The sequence below is a fragment of the Tachypleus tridentatus genome, chromosome 2 (assembly GCF_004210375.1).
Source record: "Tachypleus tridentatus isolate NWPU-2018 chromosome 2, ASM421037v1, whole genome shotgun sequence".
NCBI lineage: Eukaryota > Metazoa > Arthropoda > Merostomata > Xiphosura > Limulidae > Tachypleus > Tachypleus tridentatus.
The window spans coordinates 100,105,265-100,128,000 of record NC_134826.1 but is presented as its reverse complement, the minus strand read 5'-3'; the positions used below and the strand labels follow the sequence as shown (position 1 = coordinate 100,128,000).

Sequence of the window (22,736 nt, the reverse complement as noted above, 5' to 3'; positions counted from 1 at the left end):
TGCTCTGAAAAATATAATCTGATCAAAATCAGAAAAGATAACATTTATGCATAAAGCTTTTAATTTTCATATATTTAACTCTATGTACTCTATACATTCTCCATGAGATTAAATCATTTTAATAAAGGTAGCTTAAAAACAATACAAGTAATGAGAAAGTATATACAAGACATACTGAATTCAATATGCTTGAGCATTTTATTACTATACGTCAAGTCTCACCTTTATTAGAAATTATTTAATAACACTTAATATAAAAAGTAAAATATGCTTTCCCTATAAATATATACATTGGTTAACCACATAAGAGACAGTGCCCAAATAAATAAATAATAATTGCATTGAATGAACACATTTATCTCTTGATTTCGTTGAAAATTTGTAAATATATTTATTTTTTAAGATTTATATATAAAGTTTTAATTTGGTTGTGCTTATCTCAAGTAGTCTTAAATTTAGAGAAAAAATAAAATATTTTAAAAATATTGCTAAAATAATAATAAAATAGCCTATTTAAACTGAATTTAATTTTTCTTGATTAAAATTAATTGACTCTAATGACAAAAAATATGTTTATATTTCTTTGGAAAATGTGCAATGTTATATGGTTACAAGGAAGTATGTAAAATTTTAACAGTAAAGTGTGAATGGTTTACACTATGTGATACACATAAAGAGTTAGGACAAATATCACGTTTGCAAATATATTCATGTATTGGCATTTTATCTTAACTAAACACTTAACAGAGGAATCAGCTGTTACTTGATATTTAAACAAATACAAATTGTTATCTCGAAATAAAATGTTAAAATACTCACATTAGAAATCATATGTATGCTTACTCTATTAAAAATAAACACGTTATTAAAATATTATGGTGTTTTTATGCTGGTTCAAGCATTAACTGATGAAAAATAATGAGATTGAGCGAGAGCTTGTCATTGTGTTAGGTCAATAAAACAAAGATTTCTTATATTAATTTCAACACAAATAGTTTAGGGCTGCAGTTGCAAGACACGTGTGTCGTCTTCAGGAAATAGTGAATGGGGGAAAAGAATAGAGATAATTACCTCATAGTTCTATGAGGTGTCACCAGAAGGTGTATTGCAAGGCTACAATGGCTAGAACGTCAGAAACAGTGATGTATAGAAAGTGGATCAAAATATCTTAACATATGTTCAATTGCTATATTTAATACAATCGATATAAAATAGTAATTCATTAATTCTAGATTTAATTATAACTTCTGACCAAATTGATCTGAAAATGATGCTCATTTAATCATGGAAGAATTTAATACTTATTGTTTCACTACTTTGTTTTTATGCTATCAATTTCAATTGACAAAATATTTTGTTCTAATATATGTTACTTTATAGTTTTACCTTATATAAGTGTTACTATACTTCCACTTACAATCATCATCATCATCAATGTATTCTAATGACAATATTAACGACAATAGGATTTTAACAAATCTACTCTTTTACTTTTCGCGAGTGACCCCTGTTTCTACTTCGTGAAACTATGACTTACTTGTCTCTGACGTTTCATCGCCATGTCCACCTGTCATATCGTTCTTGAAAAGGCATTATAAGAGCTTGCCCTCTGGTAACTCATTGTGAAACTATGACTTCATCTTCTCTAATGACATCATCGTCTTTGTCCTTTCTCCAACTTTCCATTGGTTGAGGTCGATACACGAGTAACCCTCTTTGGCGGCATATCTTGCAAGTGCAGCCATAATTACTAACATATTTGTGAGCAGTTTTTCTTTTCCATTTTATATTTACCACTTAGATGGGCGAAATTAATTTTATAACATCATATATAAAATTTCTAATAAATGAAATGTTGGAGGGGTTAGTAACTGGAGTGATGCATTGAAAATCTGAGGATCTACAGTTCCACTATTTGATTAGAATATTCCAAGAGCTGCGGGTGGGTAGTTTTAACTGCCTGGCATTCCTCAAGTATAACAGCATTAAATCAAGGGTGGTTAGCATAGGTAATATTCGTGCAGCTTTGAGCAAAAAATAGAAACAAGCAAACATTTCTCTTAAAATAAGATTTTGTTAGAATGCGGAAACTGGTGTCTGTTTGCAGAAAGGTGATATTTTACCTATGATAAAAGTGTTATTTCTGGATAGCTAAATCTTAGCTTTCTGTGGCTTTTCGTGCTGCATAAATGCATCATCATGTATACTTTTGTTTGAAAAATTTTATATATGTGTGTGTGTGTGTGTGTAAAATGCACGTATTAAATTATCTTATATTTTATTTCCTCTCTTTAAAATTGTTTTATATAATACCGAAAGATTCTTAACATTTTTGTGTTGGAGAGAATATATTGTAAACTGTTTCTCTACAATGTTTTAGGTCAAGTTGTTATGTCACTAAGTAGGTTGGTAGGGTACAAATTTGATTTCTTACTTCAAATACAGTAAGTTGAAAAGAGATATTTCGAATATAACCTTCAAATATATGCTGCTTAAGTAAAAACAAGAGTGTAAAATTTAATGTTTTACTTACATATACAAATATGGTATACTCATAAGGTTGACATAACCAGTATAAGCTGAATATAGAAAAGAACATTAAATATTCTTTATTTGTTTGTTTGTTTTTGAATTTCACGAAAAGCTACACAAGGGCTTTTTGCATTAGCGATCCCTAATTTAGCAATGTAAGACTAAAGGGTAGGCAACTATTCATCACGATCCACCGCCATCTCTTAAGCGACGATTTCAAAATGAATGTAAAATTTATTTTAGTATATTATACAAAAGAAATGAAGAATATAATGAAACACTTAATTTGAAAGGAATACCAGGTTTAAGAAACGTAAGTATTCCACATAATTATAGAAGCATTGAATGAAATGTAGATAACATATTAGAATTATGATTATTTTTGAATTATTACTTGATATCACAACTAAACAAGGAAGGGAGAAATTCTACAAAAATAAAAATTAACTTCAAGGGAAAATAACACCACAGTTTACCCGTGAAGTTAGTTTCTTTACAGAAATATGGTGTTCCTCTAGAAAGCTTAAGTACACGCTGAAAAAGGAATTATCAGTCAATAACAGATGAACATTAATTTATTGTAACGCACAGAGTACTTAATGCTTTATACATAATTCAATCGTTGTCTTTAGGAAGCCAATCTCTATAAAAATGTATGAAGTGAAGAAGTAAAAAAATTATATAATACAAAAGTTTTGTAATATACATTCGTATAATACACTAACTTTCAGTCTTGGAAACGCCACAAAACAAGTACAGAAGAAGAATTTTACAAACATAAAATGATGTAGAGTGGCAGTGCCGAAAAGAATGCAAACAAGAATATAGGAACGATAAAGCTATACAGTGATCATCTTTACATGACCTTCAATATTAAAATTTAATGATACACTGCATAATACATACCTGATTTTAGTATAAATGTAATTAAAAGTTATGCATTCCAGACTGTTTGTTTGCCATTTGTTTGTAATAATATTTCGTTATATCAGGAAGCATCAGTGTAGTGTAACTAAGGGCTCAGAACTTACGTGAAAAAACAAGTCCGAGTTAATACATGTCTTGATTATTACACATTCTCGCTATAAATGTCGGACGAATTGACCGACCTCATAATCATTTTGTAATCGTGCATTTTACAACGCAACATTAAATTATAATATTGAAAGTCATGTAGGGGTGATCTATTTATAGCTATGTCATCCTTATGTTATTGTTTTCATTCGTTTTGGCACTCCCATCCTTACGTCATTTAATATCCACAAAAAGTTTTTTTTATTACTGTGTTATAGTACGACTTAAACATATTAGATTTACGATAGGACTCCAACTTCATTTCCTTGGCATTATCATCCAGGGTATATGGAATATTTCCAATAACTCATTTACTAAAGTGACTTTGCAGCTTCCTCAGTTTACCTAAAGTGAGATTTGCCCTCAACTGATACAAAACGTAGTGTTGCTATTGTAGATAATTTGACAACAAAATATATACACTGCTGGCCAAAATCGTAAGGCCAATGAACATAAAAACAAAATATTCATCTTGCATTGTTAGACTCAACCACTTATTTGAGTAGAGCTTCGAAAGATAAAAATATGAAAAGGGATAATAAAAAAAAAACGTTTTTAGCATTTAATAGGGAAAATGTGAATACTATGAAATTAGCCTAAATACTAGCTGGTCAAAAGTTTAAGACGACACCAAAATGAAGTCCTAAACAGGGTAGGAAATGCCCAACAAGAGGTTTCAATAGTGAGCTGCACGGCCGTCATTGCGAATAACTTCAAACATTCGCTTTGGCATGGTCGATATAAGCGTTTGCAGAAGACTGGATGGAATGTTATTCCAAGTGGTGAAGGTGGCTTCACGTAGATCATCCACTGTTTGGAATTGACGTCCTTTTCCATAGACTTCCCTTGCCATCCACCAACAAACATTTTTAATGGGGTTCAGTTTGGACGAATATGTTGGACGGTCCAAAAGAATCACGTTATTTGCCATGAAAAAGTCCTTTGTCCTGCCGGCATTGTGGATTGCGGCGTTGTCCTGCTGAAAGATCTAGTCATTTCCACAAAAGCGATGGCCTTTAGTCAGTAAGGATACTCTCTCCAACATGCCAGTGTAGTCAGCTGATGTTTGACGCCCATGTATAACCTGAAGCTCCATTGTTCCATGGAAGGAGAAAGCACCCCAGATCATGATGGAACATCCTCCACTGTGTCGTGTAGAAAATGTCTTCGGTGGGATATCCTTATCGTGCCAGTAACGTTGGAAGCCATCTGGACCATCCAGGTTATTTTTTTTCTAATCAGAGAACAAAACCTTCGTTCATTTTTCTACGTATTATTTTTGGTGTTTTTCAGCAACGTTTAATCGAGGTGTTTCGTGGTGTGGAAGGAAGCGTATCCTTTGAAGACGTTTGCAGTTTTTAAAGCCTTCCTCTCGTAGATGCCGTCTTATTGTTCTTGAGCTGCATTCTGCGTTCGTAAGGGCTTTAATCTGGTTCGATGATCGGCTGGTGTCTTGCCGGTCAACCCGCCAAATCCTCCTGCTCAACGCCGGCGAAATTTTCTTTGGCCAACCACTTGAAATTCTCGTTCCGTATCCCTTAGGGTCTTTTAAGAAATTTGCAACAGTAGTCTTACTACGCCCAATCACGTTAAAAGAGACCTTGCTTTTGCAGTTCGACAATCCTGTCACGTTCAAACTTTGTCAACTTTTTAGCCTTTGCTATGTTTTTACCCAATGCAACACAGGAGGTGTCAGTGGGAGATGTTGGCAACGATAAAGCTTGAACACAAACGACTAAATTTTCTAACGTGTTTACCGATTTACGCTTCGTTTCAGTATGGTCTTAGACTTTTGACCAGCTGGTATTTAGGCTAATTTCATAGTGTTTGCATTTTTCCTATTAAATACTAAAAAGTTTGTTATTTTTATTTTTCCTTTTCTTATTTTTATCTTTTAAAGCTCTACTCAAATAAGTGGTTGAGTCTAACAGTGCAAAATGCATACTTTTTCTTTATGTTCATTGGCCTTAAGATTTTGGCCAGCAGTGTATATAACATTACACAAAACCAAGAAAGCTTAATGTTTTGCATTTTATTTAAAGGTTTGGGTGACTTGACTGCTTATATTAATTATATATCCTAGACCCTTTACATTTATTCACTTTAAAAAATCTTTGGATTTAGTTTCATAGCACTTTGTCTCGTTCCCAGCTGGTACAGCGGTAAATCTATGGATTTACAACGCAAAAATCAGGAATTCGATTCCTTCGGTGAGCTTAGCAGATAGCCCAACGTGACTTTGCTATAAGAAAGACACACACAAATTTTTCCTCAAATAAAGCTGTATTTCCTCTTCAAATATATTTGGTACAAATCACAGTCGGAATGGCTTGATACAAAACTCACGCAAGTGTTCTCGAGAAAACAAGCTAAGTGTGGCTACTGATTTCATTATATAGCTTCACCTGCTAGTAACCATATCTAGTATATTAACTCCTGGGATTTTTTATACACATCTACAGATTGGTCTATGCAAATCAATCGAAATTTATCAATGTGCCTCATTATTTTCATTCACCTAAATATGTAACAAACCTTTACATATTGCTCTTTTTCCTATTAATACAACTGATGATAATCAGTCACTTTTTGAAAGATCGATACTGACTAAATCTGCGATTATGTGTGTAAAACACAATAAACACTCCAAAATTAGATAGAACTGTAGCATCATGTTGTATATATATATGCATGTGCCATCCACTGATTTTGAGCATATTTTGGTTGAAAATTTATGGTTTTATCACAGTGATACAACTCACACAACACACAGTCTAGACTTATAAACAACTTTTGTAGTATATCCAAGCCTAAAATGTCAGTGTTTCGGCTCAAGTTCATAATAATAATATTTCTTGCAAGATTAGATGTGGTATTAGTTATAATGTACAGTTATTATTCTCTACTTACTGCAAGTTTATCATCACTAAAGGATAAACGTCTGTTTATTAGTGTCTGTACTGCAGTTGTTGATACATTACAAAAAGACGTAGTTGCACTTGTTTCAACTAGAAATATTATATTTTATGTATTTACTTCCACAGACACATATAAAGTAATGAATGACTCCACAGAAGTTGATCCGAATACCTCATTTGATAAAATAGAGAGATGATAATCATCTCTATGAGCAGTTGCCACGTTTGATCCATGGCTTGCTGATAAATGTGACATGATTAAGAGCCAGTTGTCCGCACATTGGTCAAATTCGACTGGTGTGCAATTACAATGAAAAGAAAGTAGCATTAACAATGAATAAATTATTATAGACATCTTTCCTCCCTCTTGCTCTATGGATCTGGATATCTCTAAATATGCACAATCAGTAAAGCTGGAGCAGTAAATTCAGGGTGTTTCTTCTATTTAGATAGTATTAAAGCTCAATAAAATCACTATATAATATCAACAATAGTGGGAATGCCTCTCACAGCTTTTCATTACCTTACCTTACCTTTATACCTATATTAAAACTAATATAATAAATAATAATAATAAAATAACTAATATAAAATTATATATAATAAGCACGCCCTCTACATTCCGACACTCAGTTACACAACCCCTTTCAAACATGTGGTCAACTTCCGGTTAATTACCTTTTCCTTTCTTTGTGAACCTGACGATGACCGAAGATGGTCGAAACGTTGTTTGCTCCTTTACGTAAAAATTATTCTCAACCCAAACGAGCCGTTTTTACATATATATTTTTCTCTACAAGTGGGTTTTCTCGTCATCACTGGATATGTCTATCCTCTGCTTGATCAAAGTTTCAATGAAATTTTAGAATGGTCTACAGTAACAAAGTTGATTCAGTTCAATGTACGTTATGATATACATATTAAGGTGTAAAAAAAAAAATGCTATTCGGTCTTATGTCCAGGAATTTAAACTAGCAAAATTGCTCAAAGAAACGTTCTAAGTGTTATTTTGGCAAACATTTTAAAGAAAAATATGTAACTTGTTTCAACGCCTAATTTCTATTAAATTTAGTAAGACCAAGGGCAACTATTTCTTACTTTTATCATTAGGAATAAATTATTGGAGATGTGGCTTGGATATAATAAAAACACACATTATATTTTTCACTTAGTCGAGTTCGACTTTAAATTTTTACAAAAATGAAAAAACTATTTTTTTATCCACTATTGTTATTGTGATTAAAAACCTTTCCCCTAGAATTAACATACACAGAGCTTTGAATGAGACTTGAAATAACATGCTACACACTAATAAATAAGATAAAAAACTTTGAAAATATTATCTTCTTTCTGTCTTTTTTGTCTTCCTGTATATATATATACACATTTCATCGTAGATCCAGAACACAACTTGAATGGAAATATAAATGTAAATTTTGTTGTGGTTTACAAGTTACAATAAGTGTTAAACATGCCTCACTCAGTATGGTGGTACAGAAACTCTGCATACAGTCATATTAGTGTTAATAATAAACAAATTGAAAAAATAATTTTGTTTCTTCATAAAAAATTCACAAGTTTTATTTTCTTATTAGTAATATATTGACATAACCGAATTTACTATAATCTAAACGAAAACTAGGTTAGTTTAATGCAATTATAATATTAAATATTCATAAGATATTATTTCTATAACAACCTCAACACCAAACGTTTCAACCATTTACTGTCAGTACAGTTACGACAGAAAATGTTCGTATCCCTGCGTCCCGAGTGGTTTATTTGCTCATAACTTAAAAAGCATCACGATTAGGCTAATATAAGTTTGTTATATTATAAATATTATATTAACACACATCTACATAAATTTTTATATAAATTAAACGACAAATAAACTGTTTATAAACAAATAACCAAAAATAGGAGGAGCAGAAAGTGTTCGTACAGTTCAGAAGGTGTGAAAAAAATGATATTCCCATAAACATTTTGTTTAGTTTGGCGAATAAACTACATTATACCATTCCAGAACTAAATAATGGGTTCATAATTATTAGAATTTAGCCAGCAAAGAATGTACTTTTGACCATTTAACGCCGTCTTCGTCATTATCTGCTTGGTCATCATGGCGAACAGGAAACAACTGTCCAGTGATTTAAAAAAACAAATTATTGTAAAATACAAGTCTCGTGTGTCTCTTTCCGGTATTGCTACACAACTTAATGTGCCGAAATCTACTGTTTAAAGCATAATTGCCAAGTTTAAGCTTACAGGATCAACTGCTAACCTCTCTCATTTCGGACGCCACACCAAAATTCCAGAGAAAACCAAGAGGAAGGTTTTCAGAGAAGTTAGTAGGAACCCTCGTTTAACACGTAATGACATACAGAAACTGGTAAGGGAAACTGGGGTTGAAGTAAGCACCTCCACAGTTACAAACATGTTACGCTCATTCTGGGTTCAAAGTAAGCCGTCCTCGTAGAACTCCATATTTAAAGCCTGTTCATTTAGAAGCACAATTGAGGTATGAAGGAAAGCATGTAGATAAACTCTTTACCTATTGGAAGAGTATTCTTTGATCAGACGAGACTAAAATTGAGCTTTTCGGTCACAATGATGTTCGCTATATTTTTCGTAAGAAGGGGAAATGAAATCTTCTAAAGAACACTGTATCTATAGTTAAACACGGAGGTTCCTTTATCTCTTCTGGTATAGGCAGCCTTCACCGCGTCAACAAAATAATGAAGAAGAAGAGTACGTTGATATATTAGGCACTTATATCAAGAATGATGCTCGGAACATGCGGCTTGGACGTCGTTGGATCTTCCAGCACGACAATAACCCTAAGCACATATCGAAATATGTGCAATCCTGGTTGCAGAGGAACCATAAAAGCGTTCTGGAGTGGCCATCGCAGTCACCCGATCTCGACCCAATTGAAAACGTTTGGCATGAGTTGAAGACCACGGTTCATCAGCGTCGTCCGAAAACTTGCAAGAGTTGCAGTCCTTTTGTAAACAATAATGGAAAAAAATACCAGTTGAGTACTGTCAAACGATCATGGAAGGCTATGAGGAGAGATTGCGCCAAGTAATTTACCTGAAACGCTACACAACTGATCATTAAAGTAGACGCACAAACACTTTCTGCCCCTCCTATGTTTGGTTATTTGTTTATAAACAGTTTATTTGTCGTCCAATCTACATACAAATTTATGTAGGTGTTTGTTAGTATAATATTTATAATATACTTTACTTTCATTATCCTAATCGTGATACATTTTAAGTTATGAGGAAAAAACTACTCAGGGGTACGAACACTTTCTGTCGTAACTGTATAACATTCACAGCTCTAACTACTGCAAGAAAAGCTTCCCTGATGATCGTGAAAGAAAAAAAAACTATTGTCTTAATTTTCATAAAAAACGCTCACTTAAGAATCAAGAATTTAAAATGATTATTCATATCATATTATTGTATAAACATAGTGTCATCAACTAAAATAATAATTGTAAAATAATACTTTACGTAAATTTTGTTCTTAAATAATTGTTTTAGAAGCTCATTCGAACAGTTTTGCAAATTTTGTATAGAGACACATAAATAATCATTGATTGAATATTTCATTGTATGAAACAGGTGTCCCTAACTGGGGCAGCGGTAAGTTTCTGAATTTACAACGCTAAAATTAGTCGTTCGATTCTCTGGGTAGACACAGCAAATTGCCTAATGTGGCTTTGCTCTTAGAAAAACACATATAAAAACGGGTATTACTAGTTTTAGTGACACTTGTAACAGTCGTTTAATGAAAAACTATACTATAACTAGAATTTGAATATTAAATCCACTGCAGTGATGATCATTTTAAACGAAAATAAATGTTTAAAATTTTCACATTTTTAGATCAACTTTAAGTTCATAACAAAATACTGTGTTAACATTCTATTGTTTTCTTCTTCATCTCTATTAAAACATAAAATAACGTGATCGAGATATTATATTATTCAACGTTCGTAGCAAGCAATACAACTATCATAACGCAATTTCACATTAGCCAGTCTCACGTAAACAAAAAAACATTTACCTGATCGGACTGGTGGTTTGCGCGCTTGTCTCACAATCTTTGGGTCGCAAGTTCAAATTCCTGTCACCGTACCTAGTCGTTCTATACGGTTGGCGACTAGCCCAACAAAACGGATGTAAAAAGTCTTGATTTACAGAAATTCCACCCCTTCAAAACTAGTTGGGAATAAAAGTTGTAATAGGGGTAGAGCAATATTATGCTAAACATTACATTAGTTAATTTTTAGTGATAAATAAAATGGTGCGAACCTAAATTTTTATATTCACAAGTTTAAAAGAAAATATAATAATGTTTTTAGTATATCAGCAAATAAATGCGATATATTAAATTTTCTGTTGTTCAAGCAAAATAACGTAGCACTAGAAGTCAGTTAGATTAAACTATAGTCGTAGTCACTTTTAAAGTGGTTTCATGTTTAATTAGTATATATGTGTATGTGTATTTAATATAGATATTTGTAAAATTTCATATTTCATTCTTCCAGAGTTCAAGGACTACCAAGTACAAAATTAGTTTATTAACAGTAATTAATGTTAGTCTTTTTATTTTTGAACTACTGCTACTTCAGGAAATCAGAGAGTACAAGAAAACTATTCCCAACAAAACATCTACTTCAAACGATTAGACGTTACCCCTCCAGTTTCGTTTAAAGTGTTGTTCTCTTGAAAGAGGTTTAGACATAACCTGGAAGGAATGTGAGATAAGGTGACGTTTCGGTCTCTGTTGTTAGACAGAAGTTCAAAGATCGTTCATCCATACAATCAGAAAAGATACATTCCATGAAACATCAAAATCAAGGATGGTGTTCTACATTTAATCACAGAATTTAGATGTGACATTTTATTATTATATATATTCAGATTATATGAACTCAAATATCAAACAATATTACTTCACTAGTTAGGAAATACACTTATACATAAAATATGGCCTTAGTTCAAACTGTTACAATGTCTGATTCATGATCATATCAAAACACAAAACATGCTAAAATATGAAAGTATTCCAAACCCCTTTTCGAAGCTACGAATGAATTTATGAACGTGAATTATAGGTCGATTATGACCGCTTCATGAATTGAGTTAGTACCTATCACACATGTAAGATTGATTATAGGTCATTTTGAGCATTTTGATAAACATCGATTTTTTTCTTGATTTTTTATTAACATAAAAAATAATTATTTATATGCATCTAATTACAGAAGTATAATAAAATTACAACCATATGTATCTAATTACAATATCTATAAAATAATGGCTCTAATCAGAGAGTCCCTTGCTGGTACAGTGGTAAGTCTACGGATTTACAATGCTAAGATCAGGGATTTGATTTCCCTTGGTAGACTCAGCAGATAGCCTGATGTAGCTTTGCTATAAAAAAAAACAACAGCCAAATACACTAATCAGAAAAAATGTAAAGTACTTTTGTTGTTGACTACCATTAATTTTGATATTATTACTTAAGTAGCATTTATTATTGCCTTTTATATTAAAGTATGTTATTTAGAAAACTGTTTATAATTTAAAGCAAGTATTCCATAAAAACAAACATACGTAAAATGTAATTGTTAATTCAACGAACAATTGGATACTTTTATCGAAAGTAAATCACCATTTTTATTTTCATCTGTTATTCATTTAACAATAGTTCATAATTTCATGCATCAAACATTATATATTTTTTAAAAAATAAGTATCTGATTTATTCAGTGATGTCGATAAACCCACTTGTAGAGAAATTTATATGCAAAAACGGCTCGTTTGGGTTGAGAAAATATTTTACATAGAAGAGCGAACAGCGTTTCGACCTTCTTCGGTCATTGTCAGGTTCACAAAGAAAAGGCAACTGACCGGAAGCTGACCACATGTTTGAAAGGGGTTATGCAACTCAAAATTACAAGAACCGACACACAATTCAAAACAGAAATCCACCGACAAATCACCCATACTGGACTATACATTCCTTGGGACTCAGCACATGAAACAAAACAAAAACTCAACATACTAAGAAACCAAATAAACACAGCTATAAAACTATGCTCACCAGATAAAATTAAAGATGAATTAGACAAAATAAAACAATACTTCATCAACATCAATACGTTTCCTCCACAAACCGTAGAAAACATTATACGCACACACCTAGACAGAAAGCAAAATCAACCAACAAAAGTAAATATATCTCACGAATAAGAAAATCACGAAACCATATACTGCTGTATACCATATATTTCTGACATCAGCAAACAAATAACCAACATTTGGCAAAAACTAGTAACAAAATGTAACATTCCAGTAAATACCAAATTTATTCAAAAACCAGGCACAAAACTGAGGTCTATACTATGTAAAAACTACACTGACAAACACCACACCAACATTATTTAATAAATGCAATGTGATAATTGCCACGACTTCTATATTGGAGAAACAAGTAGAAAAATGGAAACCAGATTCAAAGAACATAAAAAGTCACCTTCACACGTTTTCGAACATTGCAAGTCAAATAAACACAACATAACCATAGAAAACACTCAAATACTAAATAAAGAAACAAATATAAACAAACGCAAAATTAAAGAAGCCTTACTTATACAACAACTTAAACCCAAAATAAACCAATATAAAACAACGCCTTTATACCTATATTAATATAATAAAATAAATAAAATTATATATTCAAACATCTAACACCGCCCTCTACGTTCCGACACTCAGTTGCACCACCCCTTTCAAACATGTGGTCAGCTTCCGGTCAGTTGCCTCTTTCTTTGTGAACCTGACGATGACCGAAAAAGGTCGAAACGCTGTTCGCTCTTCTATGTAAGATATTTTCTCAACCCAAACGAGCCGTTTTTGCGTATATATATATCTGATTTATTGTTGAATGTTCATTGAAAAGAGTCTTGTTCAAAACGGGAAAAATGCCTAAAGACGTGTTTCAGCATTGCCAACTTCGAGGAAGTCATCCATACGGATCTCCATAGGATCGTCGTAAATATGACTTTCTTTGTCTCTATTTGAAAATAAAACGATCAGTTAATACAGATTATTTTTGCTGTAAACATGATATATATATATATTGAAAATGAGTTGTACAGATTATTTGGAATATATGCCAAGATATTTCTGTCTGTGATGTCTGCAAAATAAACACAGAGTATCACTTAGCTATGATAAAATACAAAACTGCTACGCATGTTTAAATTTTGTATATTTTCTCAAAGTTTTATTTAAAAATTCTTTGTGGTGAAAAGAGTTCTGGAATTTTCTCTAATTTGTTATTTTTAGGCTTGGGGAAAAAGGATTAAACTCACAACAAATGGTGGCTTGATTTTTAATTGATTTTAGTTACTCAAATGTAAATAGAATGTCATGGTGACAGCTGAAAGGTACAATGAATGATATATTGTTGCCTTTAACCCAATGGTGTGGTCAATAAACAAAATATTTAGTACATTTAAAAATGACAGATATATCACACATTACTAATATTGACAAATAAAAATGTTTACATTTTTCAACTGTAAAAATAATTTATAAGTTTACGTCCATTTTACCATAAAACTATATCGACAGTGTTGATTGTGAACTACTGGTGGTAATTCTGTGGCAGTCAGAATAAAGACATTTTGAAAGAGAAAAAGTAAATAGAATTTAAACAAATGGTTATGATAATATTTCATCTGTTTGTGGATCTATATGCATATGTACTGGAAGATGTGAACAAAGAAAATATACTTTTCAAAAAAAGAAACGCAAAAGGCAAAATATGAGACAAATTGTTAACAAGTTTATTCCGGGTAGTTCTGTATGACATGTGTGAAACTTTGCACATTCACTGCTGAACATCCAAAATCTGCAAAGGCGAAGTCCACGCTCACTAGGTGAAGTTTAACGTCACTCAACGTCAATAACGAGTATGCCCCCCGTGAGCATCAATAACTGCTTGGCACCTCCTGCCCATGGAAGCAATGAGATGACGAATCACATCCTGTGGAATGGCTGTCCACTCAGCCTGCAAAGCTGCTGCAAGCTGATGTAGAGTCTGCAATTGAGGTTGTCATCGTCGCAGACGTCGGTTCAACTCGTCCCAAAGATGTTCGATGGGGTTTAAATCTGGTGATCTGGAGGGCCAGGGAAAAACGTTGATGTTGTGGTGTCTCAAGAAGACAGTGGTGAGTCGGGCTGTGTGAGGGCGGGCGTTGTCATGTTGAAAAACGTTGACGTTCACCATGATGGGTTGCACATGGGGCCTAAGAATCTCGTAGACGGTTGCGTACAGTCTGATCGGAAATCCTACGCAGCCCTGGTTGAGGCAGTAGACGTCGCAGTGGTGGCCCTATCCCTAAGATGACGTAACTGGATGTAGCGATCTTGTGCGGACGTGATCACACGAGGTCTGCCAGATCGTGGACGGTCACGAGTTGATCCATGTTGTTTGTGACGATTCCATAGTTTTGTGATGGTGCTTGGGTGGACATTCACAGCTCTGGCAACATCTGATCGACATTCGCCTGCTTCCCATCGACCAATGGCGTTGTTGCGTTGTGCTTCAGTCAGTCTTGGCGTAACTGTATTGTGTGTCGGTGGCTAAACACTGAGCTATGGAAACCGAGAACCCGTCACTTTTATAAGAATTTTGCACATGTTGCACTTGCAGAACATGCAGATCTCTCAAACAAATTTATTGGACACGCATGCGTTTTAGCGAAAAATCCGATGTTTTCCTCCGTTTTCAAAGTGCACAACGTTTATTGTCATTTTGGTCTGACAATCAGTGCATTAACACGTGTAACATCACGTACTCTGAGCTTGTAACGTTATTACATATATTTCTCTTTAAAATAATAAAAATATCCCTTTTGCGTTTCTTGTTTTGAAGAGTATATTAATCAAGTTATCTGTAGTTAAAGTATTTTATTTATTTGAAATGTTCTTAAAAATAGACGTCATATTATTTGGATTCAAGGATTTAAATTTAAAGGACTTTCACTAAAAATAATCATTTAATAATATGTATTTAAAAGCTTTGCTTCTGTAATTAGCCTGATTAATAATTATATTGAAGGAAGGATTTAATTTGAAAGCATTGTTGAGAAAAACATTTATCAGTTGATTTGTTGTTAAGTAATATTTTCAGAAAAATCTATAGTAAAAATTTATAAAAAGCACAATAAAAATAAAACTTTGAAAACAAATTTTAAAATCATAAAATTACTCACGAATCCTCTAACAACCGTTCTGCGCTGTTAACTCGAGGTAGTGAACCCAACCCGGGAGTGCAAACTGGCTCACTAACTTCCATTACCGAAGATAATCGAACTTGACTTTCTTCTTTTTCATTCTTCGTCACTTCCATTTCTTCCTGAAGAGGATTTAATGGAAGTTCACGTGACCTGACTAAATATAAATATCATGCATGATTTAATAATATTTGTAACGTTTCGCTATCCTTTTATATCCTAAGGATAAACACTGAAATTGTGTAACAACTTGGAGTTTGATTTTCAAAACGAGTTTTCTGTTTGTAAAATGTAGATTCTTAATATTATGTATCACAAATTACGCGATTAGTATTGTAAGAATCGAAATACTATTAGTAGGTTAGTAAAGAAACGGCCTTATTCCACAACAGTTTAACAAAGTAAAATATATTGATTAAAACCTGGACATGCTTTACTCGATTAAATAAATGTAAAGTTTATTTAAGCTTCTTCCTAATAACCATATAGTACAATTTAAAGTAGTTTTATCTGATGAATATTATTTTCAAGATCTAATTTCATTTCAAATAACAGAAACAAGTGCTGTGATAGCATAGTGTCCTTGTCTTACATTACAAAGAGATTTGTTACAGTAGCAAACTAGATCTTTCTAAACTAAAGGAAATCATACTGCTTTAGCAATTTAACCTTACTAAATAAAGGTGTAACATAGAAATAAACTGATCACATCAGATATGAGAAGTTAAAGAAAAGTGTATTGTAAATGAAAACTAGCTTCACTTCAGCTTGAGACTCGATTTGTTATAACTGCAGTGTGGGCTTTTTCAGACTGCATAAGGATTTTATTCAGTCACACCCAGTACCATAGAAAAAAAGCAATGTAAGTACACGTTATGATACAAAATAAGTTTTGTTTCAAGATGAAGTATTGAACAAACGCCTTCTATGGAACTACAGGCTTGTATGCTCGTGTAGTAAGTAGGTTTTATTGTGCAGTATAATCTTTGATCTTGTGAATCGAAATATCTTTAAATAGCGTCCATTCACAAGTATTAGAAAGAAATAATTATCAGTTATCAGTTTAAGTAACTAAACAAAGATTTTTTACAAAGAACGATTTAAACCTATAAACTTACACGAAACACTTTTCTTAGGCAAACGAATGGAATCACACTTTTCATTTGCCGTCATAGATTTATCACTGTTTGTCTTAAGAGGATTTTGAAATTCTTGTTGAGAAGCCCTATGTGAATGCTGAGATGTTGAAGGATATTGGAAATCTTGCTGAGCAGATCTATAGGAAGTTGAAGGAGTAGACTGTAAATCAAAGGATTTATTTTTTGCAAACGAACTCTCCGTTCCTTGATTCTTTATTACGAGAACATTTTTCAAAGATTGTTCAGAAAATGAACGGCTCAAAGTCTTGTCTACTGGTCTATTTCTTGAAGGAATGGAGGACTGTGATCGAAGTAGACCACTATCGGTGTAAACGTTCTGTGTCGACAATGAGCGAATCAGATTTGGCTTCGCATGTGAACTTTCTGACATTGATCGACTGCTCTTTTTGAGAGTCTCATCATGGAAAGATCTTACAGAAGTTTTCATAGCAGGTGGAGGTAATTGATTTTGCTCTACGTACTCATTCTCTTGGACTCCGGGAGATTCTGGAATTTCAGGCTCGAACACTGGGTTATCTGTGGTAGAAGGCCATACACTCACTTGAAGTTCAGCCTCTTTCCTTTCTTCATTAGCTTTCTTAGCTCGGCTGAAAGACACGTATAATAGACTTATTTATTTTTTCCCTGAGGTTGATTAAATTAAAAGGTTTCAACAGAAATAAAAAAAAACTATTTTCATTAGAAATGGTAGGCAAAAATGTTTTTAAGGATAGTTATTAACAAAATAACTTAATGTATTCAGAGTTTATCTTTCGTATTTGAAGCAAACAGTTAAGGAAAATATTCATATTGTTTGAATTTCGCGCAAAGCTACATGAGGGCTATCTGCGCGACCCTCACATTAGAAGTCGAACGCCTTAACCCACCTGACCATGCCGGATATATTTATATAGTGCTTTTAATTATAAATATAAGTGATACTAACAACTTAATCAACACCCTAATAATACTCAATTCCTCTATATATTTACAAATAAATAATTTATCCCCATCTCCCGGAATAATATTGCAATAACCACTTAACAATTAGGCATCAATTAGTATAAGCAATAGAAAATAGCTCTCGAAACAACACAAAAACGCTGATGCATCATAACACTTGATCAATTCTGATATATAGAGTTTAATAATCTTTATTAAGATCTCGATTAATATTAACGAAAATACTAAAAAAATTAGGAATGTTAAAAATTAATCATATGCTTCAAATTCACGTTTAAATGCTTTACATACTGATCACGTGATGTATCAAGTGTAATTTTAACGAGTGTTTTACATTTCATTCTTTACAATAATTTCCCGGCATGGGAATGAAAGTTTTGGCCTGGCATGGCCTAGCGCGTAAGGCGTGCGACTCGTAATCCGAGGGGTGCGGGTTCGCGCCCGCGTCGCGCCAAACATGCTCGCCCTCCCAGCCGTGGGGGCGTTATAATATGACAGTCAATCCCCACTATTCGTTGGTAAAAAAGTAGCCCAGGAGTTGGCGGTGGGTGGTGATGACTAGCTGCCTCCCTCTAGCCTTACACTGCTAAATTAGGGACAGCTAGCACGGATAGTTCTCGAGTAGCTTTGTGCGAAATTCCAAAAAACAAACAAACTTTACAATAAAATCTCTTAATTAGAGCATCAGTTTTAAAAGAAATTAGAAATGAAAGCTTTCAATAGATTTGAATAATGGGTCTGTTACGTACATGTTCCAAAATTCTCGATACCGCCAACGCCAAACAAACAAGAAGAACGTGATGAAAATAGGAAGGACACATAATGACACTATGACCCATGTAATCGAATCGAAAGATGTAGGACAGTTTGTGACCTTAGAAAAAATATTCAAAATTAAACAAACAAGAAATAATAAAAATGAAATATTATTTTTTCTGTATAATATTAAATTAAGAATAAAACCATCAAAAACGTTCAGTCATAACAAAACTCACTGTCAAGTACGAACTCTTCATTTTAAAACATTTTATAAGAGTTTACTACAAATAAAAATATTTAATAAATATGTTCGGATAAAGTTTGTTATAAAATTCTTTCCCTTGATAAAAAACAACTTTTTCATTAAATATAACAAACATTTATAATTCCGTATAAATGAAAATATTAGTAACTATTTAAAGAGTAAACTTACTAGGTGATTAGCCAATGAAAAGTATAACGGTTTCACATGAAGTACAGCGATAAGAAATGCTGTGTCAGAATTGTAGAAAGTACAACATATCAAAACTTAAAATAAAGCAGAATCAAAAGCTCATATCTTATAGAAAAGCATAATACCAATAGGTTCAAATTTTCATTTAGAGATGGCCGAAACATATCAATAATATCTAGCAACTGATCAGCTGTAAATAAAGCTTGTTTTGGGGCTTCTCGTTGAACAATGGTAAACAATAGGTAGAGTCCCTCTCCTTTTTCCGAAGGTCCATCTAAAATGAGAGCCGCACGTATGAAAACCACATCTTTTTCTCTGAAATAAAACAAATACTGTCATAATTTCTACGTATAGTATGTAGTAAAGTGTCTTCGTCAAGTATCATTTTTAACTACTTTATTGCTACATAAAAAATCTTTGAAGTATTCGAGAAAGTAGAAGCTGTTCATGATAGTAATTTTCATACTTAATTACAGTTAATTTACAATTCGCTTCTTTCCAAATCACCACAAAAGCAGAAATTAATTTAGGCATATTACAATATCTATGAATTTTTAAAGCAACTTTTGATTTTATATAAGCACTTAAAATTGCAATCATTGAGATATAATTAGATTCATTTGATGATCACGTTTTAACTGTATCTTTTTTAATACACAAGAATTTTTTTCTTTTAATATCATAAAAGCTACAGCACTTGAAATAAAGTGATAGAAGAAATTATTTATGATATGAAATGTCTAAGCAGCTGAGGAACCTAGAGACAAACGAAAGTAAAATTAGCTTCTTTCAACAAAATCATAGAATTTGTAATGTATTGTTAGAGCATGACACATGCTAGAGTAAGCGACAGAGATCTACTGTGACAGTAAAGTCATGCTCCAAGGACACCCCTTCCCCTATTGATAATGAAAGTAGCCTTGAGGTACATGGATGGTTCCAGACGGTTATTAATGTCTCTATATAATGTCATGTTCTTTCAGTTTACTACAAGAAATAAAAAGAACACATTTCAGTGTAGGCGCTAAGATACATTCGTCTTTGAAGTTGATTATATTTGTAAAGTTCTTAAATAAAGGGAGTTTCATTTTGTATCTCAGAACGGCTTGTATTGGTATTAACACTTTTACCAATATAAAGCAGAGAACAACTTTTTGACCTTCTTAGGTGATAATACCCATACTGAGATATATTTTTACTTCAAGTGGGTTTCTTGTCATCACGATGAGTTTCAGTTCACTTAAAACCAGAGTTCAATGTATTTCATTGCTTCACACTTTATTAAAGGTGGAGGAAAAATTAATTTTCCTTGTAATAACATAAGTGTTAATCCTCCTGTTAACTCTGATATATGAGAGAGAATAAGAGAAAATAATAATAAAATACTACTCAAGTAGATAGGAATGAGCACAAATTGTTGTCTTGAACAGGATACTATTTTTCAGAGTGTCTATCTATCTTGATTTGTCTATTTACTTATGCTATTAGGATTCTTTAATTGTTCAGTGAAGCTTCGTATCTGCGATGTGGCATTTTTTTCCAATAAAATATCATGGTCTAGAATAACATTTAGAAACTAAATCATGATGACTGTCAGGGAGTGATATCATTCTAGAAGAAGACTTCTTGTGGACATGGGTCTCTTACCAATGATGCAGTGGTCAATAACATTTTTGAGGTAAAGCTATGGACTTCTGAATAAAAACTGTTAGATTTTATATAACCAAAAGGATTAGTCAGATCTTCCACCAAAAACATCACCTCAGTGCTTAGGAAGCACAAACGACTGATGACTGTCATGGTGTGAGTAGTTAGCAATAACAAAAAGTGAATAATCCAATATCTATAGGACTTTCAGGTACTCACCAGTTAGAGTAACACAACATCAGCTTTTGTCAGCACAAGAGAGAAAGGAAGTGCCATTGGTGGATGATGTTCTCCAACAAGAAGAACGGAAGAAAAACACTGATGAAGGTGGTAATTCATGGTATAGTTTTGAGCTAAGATAAGGGATGATTGTCGCTAAGTCAGCCATTGGCCACTAATACACTAGGATAGGAAATAACTAATTTATAAGTTTCGTTGAGTAACTTACTTTGCTGCCACCTAAAGACATAAATAAAAAACTAAGCCCTGTACAAACCCACTACACCACATTGTAACATTTAGGATGTCTCAGTTTCGCATGGGGCAAGAGACCATGGGTGAAATTTTAACTATAAAGTAACTGTAGTGAGAGTTAAACACATACACTCATAATATTCAAGAGTATAACAAACGAATATCTCATAGAAGCAGCTGCATGACCATGCCTCAGAAAGTTCCTCATGACAAGCATAGCTTCACCAAGGACGAATCAGCTGACACGATTTGACACTGTTACTCAGCCACATAGGTTTCTATTAAATGTGTAAATTTACATCTATCATGATGTTTATGTTGCAATAACTGCTGATAATACCTGCTCCTAAATATTGCTTTGTAATGGTTGTTAATAGCAGGATCATTTTAAAATGTACTGTGTATACCTTGTACTTTTCCATGCAAAAAATAAGTGAGATATTCAGTATTAAACAGCTGGAAAATGTGTAAGAAATCTGTAATAAGTCATAGCTGCTGTTACTTCTGCATTGGAAAACTAAATTGGCCTAAATTGGAATTTTTCATTAGTTTGAAGGGGTGAAACAGGCAAATTGTAAGAACAGTTATGTTACATGCCACAGAGCACCAAAAATGAGCTCCTGAACTAGAAAATTTGTTTCTTTATTCCAAGTTATGGTAGAAATCTTGAAGTTTCCTAGTCTTTGTATATATGCATATGTATTCATTGCATGTGCATTTATTATCAGTATTTTCTTTATTATCTTATATCTAGTTTTTATTCCTTTTCATATTTTTTTTTATTTTTTAAGTAAGATGCATGTAGACATTTTTGGATATAATCGATGTAAACTATAATAGGCTAATTTTTGCTATTACATTTCTTTTGCGTCATTTCTAACGTAACTGTTTTATAGTGTGCACGCCTATAAATATGTGCATATCTGATGAATTTTAGATTAATAATATCTATTAATATTTTGTGTGGTTTATCATTTTATAGAGGGTGTTTCACTTTGTATATTTCTATTGTTTTTATTATTTATTTTTCTTCAGTATCAAGGTTTATTTTGTTTATTGTGCTCTGTTAATTGTTAAAATGTTTGTTCACTTATTTTTTTAAGTTACTATTAATTCTTAGGTAAAATGTCTTGTTTTGAATTTGATTTTTTGTATAAAATTATTTTATACATTTTATTTGTGAATATGTTTTTGTTTAGTTTATGCTTTATTATATTTAAAGCTGTCATTTCATTCAATGTTTGGTTATTCTTACATCACTGTTTGGTTAGAATTAAGCGCAAAACTACACAAAGGGTTGGTTATCTGTGCCTTTCCCACCACCGGTAATTGAAACCCGATTTCTAGTAGTGGGAGTGCGCAGACATACCGCTGTGTCATTGGGGGGAAATTAGTGTAATAAGTGATTTTGTGTTTTTCTCATATAAACAGTTTATTTTATGTTTAAT

The 22,736-nt window shown here is 32.6% G+C and overlaps 1 protein-coding gene across 2 annotated transcripts in view; it reads right to left on the bottom strand.

Annotated features, from left to right (window-relative positions):
- Positions 1-13,394: 13,394 nt before the first annotated feature.
- LOC143244684 (uncharacterized) overlaps positions 13,395-22,736 on the bottom strand; it is a 52,968-nt gene continuing 43,626 nt past the window's right edge. The window contains exons 7-11 of one of the 2 annotated variants that reach the window (XM_076489783.1): positions 19,293-19,482; positions 18,704-18,828; positions 16,971-17,599; positions 15,832-16,009; positions 13,395-13,622 (exon numbers count right to left, since the gene is read on the bottom strand). In XM_076489783.1, the coding sequence (XP_076345898.1) occupies positions 13,535-13,622; positions 15,832-16,009; positions 16,971-17,599; positions 18,704-18,828; positions 19,293-19,482 (1,210 nt within the window). In that variant the 3' untranslated portion in view covers positions 13,395-13,534. The remainder of the gene's footprint in view (positions 13,623-15,831; positions 16,010-16,970; positions 17,600-18,703; positions 18,829-19,292; positions 19,483-22,736) is intronic. The other variant, XM_076489782.1, reaches the window with a different exon arrangement.